At 48.6% G+C, this 14,230-nt stretch overlaps 1 protein-coding gene across 1 annotated transcript; it reads left to right on the top strand.

The window, feature by feature from the left end:
* Positions 1–195: 195 nt before the first annotated feature.
* On the top strand, positions 196–7,679 carry Ccni2 (cyclin I family member 2). Its single transcript, XM_042688835.1, has 6 exons — positions 196–591; positions 2,163–2,291; positions 4,035–4,109; positions 5,371–5,511; positions 6,583–6,813; positions 7,605–7,679. Exons 1-6 carry the CDS (start codon positions 196–198, stop codon positions 7,677–7,679), a joined length of 1,047 nt encoding a protein of 348 aa, XP_042544769.1.
* The last annotated feature ends 6,551 nt before the right edge of the window (positions 7,680–14,230 follow it).

Raw genomic sequence — 14,230 nt, 5'->3', positions numbered from 1 at the left:
GGAGCTGGAGACCTGACATGGGGTGCAGGCCTGGGGGTGGGGGTGGGGTCGCAGTTGGTCCAGACCTCCCCAGGACTGGAGGGGGGGGGGGCATCGGGCCCGCCAGGTGTCTACCCCAGGTGCATTGCATCAATGCACCTGGGGTTATAAAGAATGGCTGAAGCTACAGCTCACACCCGGTATCTCCAGCACGCCATGGCTTCAGGCGCACCCCAGGCCTTGGCTTCAGAGGAGGAGGAGGAGGAGATCGCAGCCGTCGAGGGTTCTGGGGAACAGGAGGCCCTTGGCTGTCTTCCCCGCACACCGCATGTGCGGACCACCGCTTCTCCCTGGCGGCCATGGAGCAAGTTTCGGGGCTCCAGACAGCCTGGATCGGGGAGGGACCCCCTGGTGCTCCTGCGGTTGCCAGCCCCGGCTTCCAGACCGTCCAGCCCGATCCCCACCGTTGCAACCAGGCCTTTGCTGCCCCAAGTGCGGCCTAAGCCGTGGCACTGCCAAAGGCGAGACATCCTGGACCAGAACCAGCTGCTCCGCTACCTGCAGCTGACCCAAAGCAGAGAGGAGCGCCTGTGGCGGAGTTGCCGCCCCCAGGTACTGATCCTCCCCCTTCCCCCCCCCCCCCCCCCCCCCCCCGCCAGGGGGTCCCCCATCCCTGAGATGACCCTCTGCACACACACACACACACACACACACACACAGGTACTCCGCCCTCTGCAGACCCTGCTGCTTCCCCAGCTTTAGCCCCTGTGGGGGGGGGGGGGGGGGACACCTTTGGCTTCCCGCACCTGCCAGGACTGTGGCTGGCAGTATTCGCTGGGGAAAGAACCCTGCTTCGTTTGAGGGAAACCAGGACGAAAGTGGACCCCTGAAGTCCAGGGCCAGTGGCTCAGGCCTGTAATCCTAGCTACTCAGGAGGCTGAGATCTGAGGGTCACAGTTCAAAGCCAGACCATGGAAGGAAAATCTGTAAGGCTCTTACTTCCAGTTAACCACTCGAAAGCCAGAAGTGGAGCTGTGGCTCAAATGGTAGAGCACCAGTGTTAGATTATTTGGACTTTGCCAGAAAGCCACGCAGACATCCAGGTACTGAGAACAAAGAAAGGTTTATTGCTGGGGAAGGGGCGGGCAAGACCCCTTCTCATCAGGAGGAAGTGAGAACACCACCAGCTATTGTCTGAGGTGACCTATAGAACCTAGGAGGTTTAGGGGGGGCTAGAAGGGGCTAGGAGGCGGAGCCCCTGGTGTGGACATGTGGGCCAGGGGCTTCATCATGGCAGAGGAAATAGCAGATAAGGATCCTGCAGCTGCCCAGACCTGAAGGTCACTCTAAGGGGCTCCTGTTGCCTTACATGGTGGTTGCTGCCCCAGAGAAGTGTCATCCCAAGGTAAAGGGGATTGGAGGCTGATTATTTACTGCCTTTGCTACGTGGACCTAGTGTTGCCTAGGAAGGGAGCATGCTAAGCTGTGGAAAAGGAAGGAGTGGACTAAGCTATGGGAAGGGAACTATTTGGGCTAACAAACAGGTCTTGGGTTAAAAAAAAAAGTTGCTAAGGGACAGTGCCCGGGCTCTGAATTCAAACTCAAGGGGAAGGGAAGGGAAGAGAAGGGAAGGGAAGAGGGAAGAGAAAAGGGAAGGAGGAAGGGAAGGAGGAAGGGAAGGGAAGGGAAGAGGGAAGAGAAAAGGGAAGGAGGAAGGGAAGGGAAGAGGGAAGAGGGAAGAGAAAAGGGAAGGAGGAAGGGAAGGGAAGGGAAGAGGGAAGAGAAAAGGGAAGGGAAGGGAAGGGAAGGGAAGGGAAGGGAAGGGAAGGGAAGGGAAGGGAAGGGAAGGGAAGGGAAGGGAAGGGAAGGGAAGGGAAGGGAAGGGAACGGAAGGGAAGGGAAGGGAAGGGAAGGGAAGGGGGAAGGGAAGAGGGAAGGGAAGAGGGAAGGGAAGAGGGAAGGGAAGAGGGAAGGGAAGAGGGAAGGGAAGAGGGAAGGGAAGAGGGAAGGGAAGAGGGAAGGGAAGGGAAGGGAAGGGAAGGGAAGGGAAGGGTGAGTTGGTGAGCAGCTAGGCCACCAGGACTTGAGGTAAAGGGGCTTTGTCTTACACAGATGGTTCCTGCCATTGGTGGTCCAGGACTGGCCCACCACAAGACTAAGACCTTTTCTTCCTTTTCCAATAGTCTGAGATCTGCCAAACCTTCCAGAACCTCGTGTTATGGCTCCTGAACATTGAGAACATCTTTAGCTTCAACCAAGCCACAATGAACCTGGCTCTCACCATCTTGGTTCACCTTCTGGCCTCTGTGAAGGTAGGCAGGCCTCTAGGGATGGTAACAGATGGTAAAACAAGATGGCAGCTCTCTATTGCTGACCAAGAGGGGAGCCTTTGTAGATATCCATATTGCACAATAAGTAGTGTCGCTGGTTCTCAAGGATTAGCATCTCCACATCCTTCCCCAGCATCTGTCTAGCTCCATGTCCTGTGGTCCTCAGGAATGATCAGACTTGGGAGAACAGAGGACCTAGATGGGTGAGGACTCCCAATGATGAGCTAGGACTTGATTGTCTGGACCTGACCAATGGGGTCTCAAGGCCAGGCCAAGACTGTATTCCTGAGAAGATACCATATTCCTACCTCCTCTGTCAGTCCCTTTAGCAAAGGAATATTCATTATTTATTTATTTATCTATTTATTTTGTCAGTGCTGGGGGCTGAACTCTGGGCCTGGGCGCTGTCCCTCAGCATTTCAGCTCAAGGCAAGTACTCTACCAGTTGAGCCACAGTGCCACTTCTGGCTTTTTTCTGCTTATGTGGTACTGAGGAATCGAACCCAGGGCCTCATGCAAGCGAGGCAAGTGCTCTACCACTGAGCCAACTCCCCAGCAGCAAAGGGCTGGGAATGTGGCTCTATGGGAGAGTGCTTGCCTCACATGCATGAAGCCCTGAGTTTGATTCCTCGGTATCACAATAAACAGAAAGGGCAGGAAGTGGCTCTGTGGCTCAAGTGGTAGAGCACTAGCCTCAAGCACATAGAAGCTCATGGACAGAGCCCAGGCTCTGAGTTCAAGCCCCAGGACTGGCGAACAGAACCCCATGGTTCTGAAATGGGGAGCCTTTTCATTGGCCATATAAAAGTAACACCAAGGCTGGGCACTGGTGGCTCATGCCTGTAATCCTAGTTACTCAGGAGGCTGAGATCTGACAATCATGGTTCAAAGTCAGCCCAGGCAGCAAAGTCCATGAGACTCTTATTTCCAATAAATCACCAGAAAACCAGAAGTGGCGCTATGGTACTGTGGTAGAGCACTAGCCTTGAGCTGAAGACCGCAGGGACAGCGCCCAGGCCCAGAGTTCAAGCCCCAGGACAGACCTCCCCCCCCCGCCCCCAAAAAAAAGGTAACACTAATTTTCTGCTTCATGGAGAAAAAAAAAGTCTTTTTTTTGGGCGGGGGGGGGGAGTCATGAAGATTGAACTTAGGGCCTGGGCACTTTTTTTTACTCAAAGTTAGCTCTCTACCACTTTGAGCCACAGCACCCCTTCTGGTTTTCTGGTGGTTAATTGGAGATAATAGCACAGCCTTTCCTTCCTTGCTGACTTCAAACTTCAATCCTCAGATCTCAGTCTCCTGATTAGCTAGGATTACAGGTGTGAGTCACTAGTGACTAGCCAAAAAAATGTCTTTTTGTCTTTAAAACTAAAGGCAGAAAGCTTTGTGTGTGTGTGCGTGCTTGCGTGCATGTGCATGTGCATGTGCGTGTGCGTGTGTGTGTGTGTGTGTCCTGGGCTTGAACTCAGGGCCTGGGTGCTGTCCTTGAGTTTTTTTTCTCAAGGTGTTTGCTTGTTTTGTAATTAAACATTTCACAAGAGTTTCCTGCCCGGGTTGGATTTGGACTGCAATCCTCAGATCTCAGCTTCCTGAGTAGCTAGGATGACAGGCTTGAACTACCATCACTGGGCAAAACCTTATTGTCTTTCATCCCCTTTCATCCCCACCGATGCTTTCCTATTTGTTCCTGGCGCTCACAGTTTGCTCCAATGTGTTTCTATGCAGGTAAGAGAGCGTTTACTCCATATCATCACAATTACTTCCTTGAGGCTTGCTGTCAAAATTAATGAAGAAGAGGAGGTACGCATTCCTGGAAGTCTGTCTGCACTAAGTTGCAGACAAGGGGCAGGGATATAACTCTGTCACTTGGAGATTCTAAAAAGTTGATACCCTTAGGAATCCACTCGCTTCCTAGTTTCTTTGCTGTCTCTTCTTTTAACTTCTCAGACTCCCCACAAGTAGAAAAGTAACACAACTGAACTCTCCTGGAGGAGAGAGAGTTCTCCTGGCCCCATATCCCAAGACTTGAGCTCCTGGAGGGCAGAGCTGTTAGTTGGGGAAAAGGCTTCTCAAAGCATGTGGTTTAGGGCTGGGAAGGTGGCTTAGTGGTAGAGTGCTTGCCTAGCATACATGAAGCCCTGGGTTCCATTCCTCAGTCCCACATACACAGAAAAAGTTGTGGTAGAGTGCTAGGCTTCAGCAAAAGACGCACATGGACAGAGCCCAGGCCCTAAGTTCAAGCCCCAGGACTGGCAAAACAAAAGCAAAAACAATACCATGTGGTTTAAAGTCCACTCCAGAAAGCTACTTGAGATTTGGCTTGGCTGTGCCTGTGGGCCTTAAAGACTCTAGGAGCCTTCTCTGAGAGAAGCCATATGCCAGTGGTAGAGGAGAAGCTCCTGTAAGTTCTTGGAGCTTGCTCAACCAGCTGCGTTTCATTGGGGATTTCTGCTTAGGAAAAGCCTCTCTTAATACCCTTCCAGATGCTTCTCAATGCCCTCTGACCTCTCCCACTTTGGGGATGAGGTAACTACTTCCATTTCCAGAGTCTCCCTGGGCTGAAGAAATAGAGGGGGAAACAGTATGTTTCTTTCCTTCAATACAAAGTGTGTGTGTGTGTGTGTGTGTGTGTGTGTGTGTGTGTGTGTGTGTGTGTGTGTGTGTGTGTGCTGGTTCTGTGCCTTGAACTAAGGCCTGGGTGCTGTCCTTTTTTTGCCCAAGACTGGTGTTCCACCACTTGAACCACAGCTTCACTTCCAGCTTTTGGTAATTCATTGGAGATACAATTCACATGGACTTTTCTGCCCAGGCTGGCTTCCAACCACAATCCTCAAATCTCAACCTCCTGAATAGCTAGGATGACCGGCATGAGCCACCACCGACACCAGGCTGTTTTGTTGTTGTTTGTTTGTTTGTCTCAAAAGCATTTTCTGATAGTCTACTGGAAGACATTTCAACTCCCATCATGGCTGCCCAGTCCCCTTAGATAAGAAAACAAATGCTACGATGACATGATTATAGGGCTTTGGCCTCTTTTATTTTTCTTTTTCTTGTATTACAGTCAATCCCATGTGTGAAAGATTTCATAGAGCACTATGGCTCTGGCTATAGGCCAAATGAGTTGCTGAGGATGGAGTTGGCCATTCTGGACACACTGTACTGGGACGTCCACATGGGGACATCGCTGGACTTTTTGACTACAGTAAGCACAGGGAATTTTCAGAGTCTCACTGAGACTCTGGTGTGCCTTTGGAACAGCTGTATTACAACATAGAACAGCAAAACACAGACGTGCACATGCCCCTTCCACATGTACCACGGGGAGATGGCGCCACCCACAAAGTGCACAGGGAAGAGTTAAAAACAAATAGATCTGACATCTCACATCGTATTACCACTCTCATTACTGCAGGACATTAAGTTCACTTGACAAAAGATATTTTCTCTCTTGTTTTTTTTTTAAAGACGGCACTATTATGGTGATTCTCTTTTAAATACACACTGCAAAAATATTTGACTTTCCATTCTATGAATATTGTACATAAATAGCTGTCTGTTTCTGCTACAATTTACACACAATCACTTAGCTGTCTTTTGTTCACCTACACACAACCCTTATTGAAGCTTTAGACCCTATTGATCTGGCACTTTAAAAAAATATCATACATTAGTTTGAGAGTTTGAGCGAGGGTAAAGATAGACCTCTTTCAGGATATGATTCTGTTAGTAAGGCAAAATTATGCAAGGTGGAAATGTCACGTCACAGGGTGTGGGTTTGTTATGATTCATGAAGATTAAATCACGGCAGGGCTATTTTATGATGGGAACTGGCCACTCTTGACAAAGTTACAGTTGCTTCTCCTGTCAAGCAAGATACAAGTAACTTTTCTGCTTCTTTCATCTAAGATGGCATATTCCATTCTTTTAGACTCGAAACTGTTACAGTCTTAATAATCTGGAATAGTATGTAACTCTTCTTTCCGAATGGAAACATTGTATCTAGATCCTAGGGCTTCTGAGGACCAAGACACAAAGTAGATTGTCTTTTTTTCCTCTCCAGGATTGAAGTTCAAGTTGGTCTCAGAATGGAGTCCCCTCCCCCCATTTTTTTTAAGGGGGAAGGTGATGGATGGGAATAAGAAGAGTAGGATTGCATTTGCTAGACCCTGAAATTGTTCCCACTTTTGGTCATTGACATAGGAAAAGTATGAGAGAGGGAGGGATCTGTTTGTTTCTAACATTAAAAACAACAACAACAATCATGGTTCTCTAGTTCCACGCCCTGGTGGTCCTGACATGGCCCCATGTGGTAGAACTGTTGCCTCAGAAAAATCCTTCTCTCCACGTCGAGTCCCTGACCAGGCAGCTGCAACACTGTATAGCAGGCCACCAGCTACTGCAGTTCAAAGGTTCCACACTGGCTTTGGTCATCATCACCTTAGAGTTGGAGAGGCTCATACCCGACTGGTGTGCTCCTACATCTGATCTGCTAAAGAAAGCACAGGTAAACATCAACTTTGCCCCCAGCATCCCCCTGGGCAAGCATCTGTCTTTTATCCCCTTAAGTTGATATACTCTGATATTCCACTAGGAGACCCATGATGGCCATACAGGGCTCCCAGAAGATGTTCTTGCCTTGGTTAACTGTGGCAAGAATCGGCCCAAAGGGCTGGGAATGTGGCTTAGGGGTAGAGTGCTTGCCTAGCAATGCATGAAGTCCTGGGTTTGATTCCTCAGTACCACATACACAGCAAAAGCCACAGGTGGCTCTGTGGCTCAAGTGGTAGAGTGTTAGGCTTGGAGCAAAAGAAGCTCAGGGACAGTGCCCAGGCACCAAGTTCAAGCCCCAAGACTGATATTAAAAAAAAAGAATCTTTCAAGTTATACTCTGTAGACATCAATATGAGAAACTTTAGCTTCCTTCTCTAGAGCAATGGGGACACATTTCTGACAAGGAGAAAAACAGGATTGCAGTGGTTGCTCATGTGGCCAAAAAAGGATTAGTTTGTGAGAGGGGAGAATCCTGAGCTTAATATTGGGGACCACACATTGCAGGTCCCCTCCTGGTATGAATGCATGGTACCAGGCATGGGAGATGGAAAGGTGATGCTGGATGGAATGGGTAGTTAGATGGCTGACAGTTTTAGCGAGGTTGGAAATGGCTATCTCTAAGGTGGTACTGAATGCTCTAAAGTTGTGTGGTTTGCACCCTGCTTGCTTCATGCAACATGTTGACACTGAACTGTCTACTCCTTGGATGTCTGCTTCACATCTAGCCACTCTGTTTTGACACAGGTTGATCCTGAGCGGTTTGGCTACTGTAAGGAACTTGTAAAGCAGCACCTGAGAAGCTTACACAGACAGCTCTGACTCGACCCAACAGCTCCTGTCTCTGTCCCTAACCCAATGCCTAGTTAGACCCGCCCCCCCCTTGCTTAGACACCTGTGAATCCTGTAATTGGTATTATGAATCCTGTAATAAGAAGGAAGAGTCAGTGGCTCACACCTGTCATCCTAGCTACTCAGGAATCTGAGATCAAAGCCAGCCTGGGAAGGAAGGAAAGTCTGTGGGACTCTTACCTCCAATTAATCACAAAAAAAAAAGCCAGAAGTGGAGCTGAAGTTCAAGTGGTAGAGTGCTAGCCTTGAGCAAAAGATGCTCTGAGTTCAAGCCCCAGGATAGGTACAGGAAGAAAGAGAGAGAGAGAGAGAGAGAGAGAGAAAGAGAGAGAGAGAGAGAGAGAAAGAGAGAGAGAAAGAGAGAGAGAAAGAGAGAGAGAAAGAGAGAGAGAAAGAGAGAGAGAAAGAGAGAGAGAAAGAGAGAGAGAGAGAGAGAGAGAGAGAAAGAGAGAGAGAAAGAAAGAAAGAAAGGCAAGAAGGCTCCAAAAGAACAATTGAGATTTCTTCCGTCCTTAGAAGAGAGCAGAAGGAATACATGCTCATTCAATCTGCTCTTAGATTCTGTTCCTTGCTCATCAAGGATTGGTACTACAGCTAGATTATGAGGTCAGAGGGTGACCTTGACTCAGGCCTGAAGGACAAGGGCTGGGGCCTGGATTGACCAGTTCTTGCTGCTCTACCCACCCGGGCTGACCATCTCCTTCCAGTTTCCCAGTCCTACCTCTTCAATGAGTCCATTATTCCTTGGTCAGTCTGAAGCAAGGGAGTTTTCTTAGTCTAAAGGATTATATGCTAATTGATTGTGTATTTACAAATCACCTGTGGGGGCAATCCCCAGAGCTGTCTGGGAGGAGGAGAGGGGCGCTAGAGGGAGGGAAGAGGGAAGGGAAGGAGAAGCCAGCTGCTTCTCTGAAGCCATACTACATAGAGAGCCATTCTCTACATGGTGAAGCCCAGCTGGCAAAGATGTCAGCCCACCATGTTGGAGATTTGAATGCCTGTACCACACATTTAGAGGTGGTTTGCAGAGCCTTTCTTTCCACTGTGAACGGCTGCTTTGTTGAGTGGGCGGAGTTCTGAGGCGGGGGTGGGGAATGGCACAGAGTCTATGGTCAAGGGCCAGATAGACCATCTTGGTATCTATATTAACAGAATCACCATATAGCTCTACCTTTCCTGGATACACATTTGTTAGTTGGGGCTCTTGGGGAGGGGGTGTTAACAAATAAATACATGCTTAATTGCTTCCAATGCTGTCTGAATCTTATTTTGCATTTATGGGTCGCTGTACACTTGAACTTGTTGAGTGAACTTGGAACCACGCTCCCCTGGGTCCTACCCATCACTCTTCTGCCTCCTCAGGTCTCAGAAGGACTAAAATGAGAAAGTGGGGATTAAAGTGATGCACTGAAAGCCCAGCTAGCAGACTGGTATGGCGACATCACCAATGAAAATATAATTCCCTGGATCTACAAGGGAAAAGCATCCCGAACTTAAATAGATAGATTTTTGCCAGGCACTGGTGGCTCACACCTGTCATCCTAGAGACTCAGGGGACTGAGATCTGAGGATCATGGTTCAAAGCCAGCCCGGGCAGGAAAGTTCATGAGACTCTGATCTCCAATAAATTAATCAGAAAAAGCCAGAAGTGGCACGGTGGCTTGCCTTGAGCTGAAGAGCTCAGGGACAATACCCAGCCCAGAGTACAAGCCCCAAAACCAAAAATAAAATAAAATGTTATATATATATATATATAGATAGATAGATAGATAGATAGATAGATATCACATATATATAGGACCTATATCAACTTCCCTCCCTCTAGCTTTGGGTGACTGCTGGCAGTCACCTAGGCCTGTCATCCTACTGAGTAGAATGTAACCTGAGTCTCTTAGGGCCCAATGCACTCTCAACCTTGTGGAGGGAGAAGGCCCGAGAACCCCCAGCCGTGGGGGGTAAGGGAGCTTTACTTGGTGCTTGTCTTTCTATGGACTTGGACCACTTGCAGGTTCAAACAATCCTGCTTGCTTGGCTGAGTGCTGGTGGCTCACACCTGTAATCCTAGCTGCTTGGGAGGCTGAGATTTGAGGATCACAGTTTGAAGCCAGCGGAGGCAAGGAAGTCTGTGATACTCTTTATCTCCAACTAACCACCAGAAAACTGAAGTGGAGTGTGGGCAAAGCTCTTGAGTGCTAGCCTTGAGCAGAAAAGCTTAGCACCCAGGCCCTGAGTGCAAGCCCCAAGACCAACAGCAACAACAAAAATTCTTCTTGCTGCTTAACTTTGCCTCAGGACCCAGAGTCCTATTTTAGTTTCCTCATTTATTTTATTTTATTTTATTGTCAGTCGTGCGGCCTGAACTCTGGGCCTGGGTACTGTCCCTTAGTTCTTCAGCTCAAGGTGAGCACTCTACCACTTGAAGTGGCACTTCAAATCTTTTCTGCTTATGTGGTGCTGAGCAATTGAACCCAGGGCCTCATGCATGCAAGGCAAGCATTTTAGCACTAAGCCACCTTCCCAGCCCCCTTTTTTAAACATCCCACTTGCATATAGACACTGGGAATCTTCTTTTTCTTTCTTTTTTCCCCCCTTTTTCTTTTTGGCCAGTCCTGGGGCTTGAACTCAGGGCCTGGGCACTGTCTCTGAGATGCTTTTGCTCAAGGCTAACCCTCTACCACTTGTCACAGCACCACTTCTGGCTTTTTCTGTGTATGTGGTACTGAGGAATGGAATTCAGGGCTGCATGCATGCAACAGTCATGGGGCCTGAACTCTGGGCCTGGGCGCTGTCCCTCAGCTCTTCAGCTCAAGGCTAGTGCCCTACCACTTGAGCCACAGAGCCACTTCCGGCTTTTTCTGCTTATGTGATGCTGAGGAATCAAACCCAGGGCCTCATGCATGCAAAGCAAGCACTCTACCACTGAGCCACCTTCCCAGTCCCGACACAGAATTCTTGTGAGGAGATTGTAGATATCATCCACCTCTGTGTGTGTGTGTGTGTGTATGTGTGTGTGTGCACGCACATGCATGCATGTGTGCATGTGTGCACTGGTACAGGGGCTTGAACTCAGCATCTCAGGCTCTCACTTGGTATTTTCACTCAAGGCTGGCACTCTGCCAGTTGAGCGAAACCCATACTAGAGCTTTATTTACTTTGCCAGTCCTGGGGCTTGAACTCAGGGCCTGGGCATCATTCCTAAGTTTCATTTGCTCAAGGCTAGCATTCTATCACTTGAGCCACAGCATCACTTCTGGCCTTTTCTGTGTATGTGGTACTGAGGAATTGAACCCAGGCTTCATGCATGCTAGGCAAGCACTCTAGCACCAGGCCACATTCCCAGCTCCTGTGCTTTAAATCTTGACGGAGGGCTGGCCTCTCCACACCCTGCCTCCCACAGGTAGAGTCAGCTAGCTATGCCTTCACTGGGGACTGCATGCTAGCCTTCCAACTGGGCTGTCAGCTGAGTCCCCATTCTCCTCATCTTGGTCTTTTTAGGGTCACCCAGTGCCCAGCAAAGACAAGCCATCTCCAATGTACCCAAGTGATTCTCTCCAACCACAGTCTGCCATTCTTCAACCGAACATGTACCCATCTCCCGGGACTTCCCATCTCTATGAGCCCATCTTGGGTCCCCCAACCATGCTGTCACTTTTAACACTGACCAAAAGTCTGTGAGCCTATTGGGACGTCAAGGGGCGGGGGGTTTACTTATTCCTCAAATATTAAGGGTTCAAATGTTCAAATCCCAGCTCTGCTTAGTGTATGACTTGGGGAGGGGACGATAATTATGTAACTTCACTGTGCCTCACATATGCAAAGAGCAATTCTCCCTGACCATAGGATTCCAATGAGCATGAAAGGAGTTAATGCATGTAATTAGAGGAGGTGAGGGCACACAGGTTAGTAGTTCCAGTGCGCAGCTTCCTAGATGAGGAAGCAAACTCCCCTGAAGACAGGGGCTGCTTTGCTCCCATCTGCCCAGTAAAGGTTCATGGGTACTGACAGCATTTCCTATTTCCTAAGACTGTCCCTGTCCCAGAGCCATTCCCAAGCCCTTCATAGACATCCACAGCAGGATTCACATTGAAAATGTTAACTCGTACAGAAGTAGATGACGGCCATAAATTCACAGCACACACCACAGCTGGAGCATATGAACACACTCAGGAAACCTGTTGAAACCACACAGCTATTGCCCCCAAAAATGACACCATAAAAACTCAAAAGTAAATGCAAAATTTAATGGGGAAAAAAAATGAGTACAAAGTGAATGAAAAGGAACCAAAACAGTCAATGAATGAAGGGGTAAATGAATTAACAAGTGACAGCAGTTAAGATTAAAGCAATGTTAACATAACAGAAGAGCAAGCTGGTGTGCACTACAGGCCTCTGATCCATAACATGGGGTCCCGCTCAACTAGGGAGCCCTTACATAGACAGACACAAACACCAGCAGCCAGTCTGCACCATTACAAGCTGATTCAGGTCACCCACACTTCCCAGATCTGCCTTGTGCCTGTGAACTGGCCTAAGTATTAACAACATCCTCTTCCTCTCTCAAGAGTCCCATTTACAATAAACTATATGGCAATTCTCACATGAACCAAAATGGCTCAGGTACAGTAAGTGCCAACATGAGTCTATATGACAGCCTACCAAGGCTATAATAGTGCCAACAGATGACAAAAAAAAAAAAAGGGTTAATAACCCATGCTAAATAGAGGCCAGTTTTATGCTCACCTTTGTATACCAGCAGTTATTGTGGTCTCAGCTAAAGGTAACAGAGTTCCAAATACAGTAGGGTTAGAGGGGCAATGAGGTTTGCTATAGCGGATGGGACCTGCATGGGGCGAGGTGGAGGGGAACTCAGATCCCCCCCCCCCCCCACACACACAGGTCTTCTCCCAAAATCTGGTACGTCTTATGGCCTTCCAAGGTGCCCCAGGATGTGACTGGCAGGGTCTACCTACTCCAGAGTCCCAGGTTGACCTATGAGACAGGAGTCACCATTTCTTCTGTATCAGATAACCTGCCGGGTCATTCCTTATCACCAGAGATACACTAACTAAGACAGGCTATGTTGAAGATCATGCTTTCTTTGCCCCAAGGAATTTCACTTGCAGGTATACGATTGCCCTGAAGAGGGGGCTGCTGGCCCACATTGCACATCTACCTTGGCTGTTTGCTGGCTCACCTCCGCTTCTGTTTTGACATTGCAACTAGTGTTGTTATTGTGGAGCTAATAAAGCTGAATCTTCAGGGTCCCTTCTAAGGCCCTGTACCTAATTATATATCTGATTATTTTTCTTGAAATAATTCCAAGACGTCAGTCTTGCAAAACAAAATCAGGACTTGTCCAGGTCATGGCATACTACATAAGAGAATTTTCACTTGGGGCAGCAATAAAACCTGCTCTACTCCTGATGTGAGGAGCTCATCCCAGTTAAAGTCTGCTCCTTCCTAGCCATGTGGTAGTCCAGGACAGCCTACCCCTCTGCCTCACGCTGAATAGAACATCTTAGAAAGGCAAGAGGATGCCCAGGCTTGGTCCTACACATCAGTGCAGCAGGCCAGGCAAATAGGGGAAATGGTGAGGAGAAGGAAGACGGGATGGTGGTGGGTGATGGTGGTAATGGTGGCAGAGAAAAACCAACAACCCAGTAGAAATGAGTGCAGCATCCTCGGGCTCCCAACAGGGGGCGCGCGGGAGCCGGCTCCTCCAGGGGGAGGCCACACAGGCCTCTTGGAAGCCCAGCACAGCTCAGAACAAATGCTACAGCAATATTAATTGATTTCCACCTTCCTAGTGCTTGAACTCAGGGCCTGGGTGCTGGTGCTAAGCTCTTTTTAAATCAAGGCTACTGCTCTACCACTTGAGCCACAGCTCCACTTCTGGCTTTTTTTGGATAGTTAATTGGAGATAAAAAGTTTCACAGGCATTCCTGCCCAGTCTGGCTATGAACAGTGATCCTTAGTTCTCAGCCTCCTGATCTCCGCTAGGATTACAGGTGTGAGCTACCAGAGCCCTGTTCCATCTCCTATCTTATCAGGTCATTCTTTTCCCCCAACTCTGATGCTCCTGGTGGCTTGGAAACTACCAGGAGTATAGAAGAAATGCTGGTAGTACTTTGTTTTGGTCAGTTGTGGGGCTTGAACTCTGGGCCTGGGTGCTGTCCCTCAGCTCTTCAGCTCAAGGCTAGCGCTCTACCACTTGAACCACAGCACCACTTCTGGTTTGCAGGTGTTTAATTGGAGATAAGAGTCTCATGGACTTTCTTGCCTGAGCTGGCTTTGAACTGTGATCCTCAGATCTCAGCCTCTTGAGTAGCTAGGATGACAGGCGTGAGCTACTGGCACTGGGCTGCTGCTAGTACTTTCCTAAAATGTTCCCTGGAACATTACAGCTGGAGGAGGGAAATACTCTGACTGCTATGTTGTTTTTTTTTGTTTGTTTGCTTGTTTTTTTCAGATTGTCTTAATACATTAAGTACTTTCATCTCTTCATCCTGTGACCCAGCCAG

This window comes from Dipodomys spectabilis, unplaced genomic scaffold (genome assembly GCF_019054845.1).
Source record: "Dipodomys spectabilis isolate Male_0828 unplaced genomic scaffold, ASM1905484v1 ptg000119l, whole genome shotgun sequence".
Taxonomy (NCBI): domain Eukaryota; kingdom Metazoa; phylum Chordata; class Mammalia; order Rodentia; family Heteromyidae; genus Dipodomys; species Dipodomys spectabilis.
This window is presented reverse-complemented; position numbering and strand designations above follow the sequence as displayed.

Coding starts and splice junctions, on each gene's coding strand:
- Ccni2 (XM_042688835.1), top strand. CDS start 196: ATGGCTTCAGGCGCACCCCAGGCCTTGGCTTCAGAGGAGGAGGAGGAG. Junction 5,512..6,582: donor CGCTGGACTTTTTGACTACA/GTAAGCACAGGG, acceptor ATGGTTCTCTAG/TTCCACGCCCTGGTGGTCCT. Junction 6,814..7,604: donor ATCTGCTAAAGAAAGCACAG/GTAAACATCAAC, acceptor GTTTTGACACAG/GTTGATCCTGAGCGGTTTGG.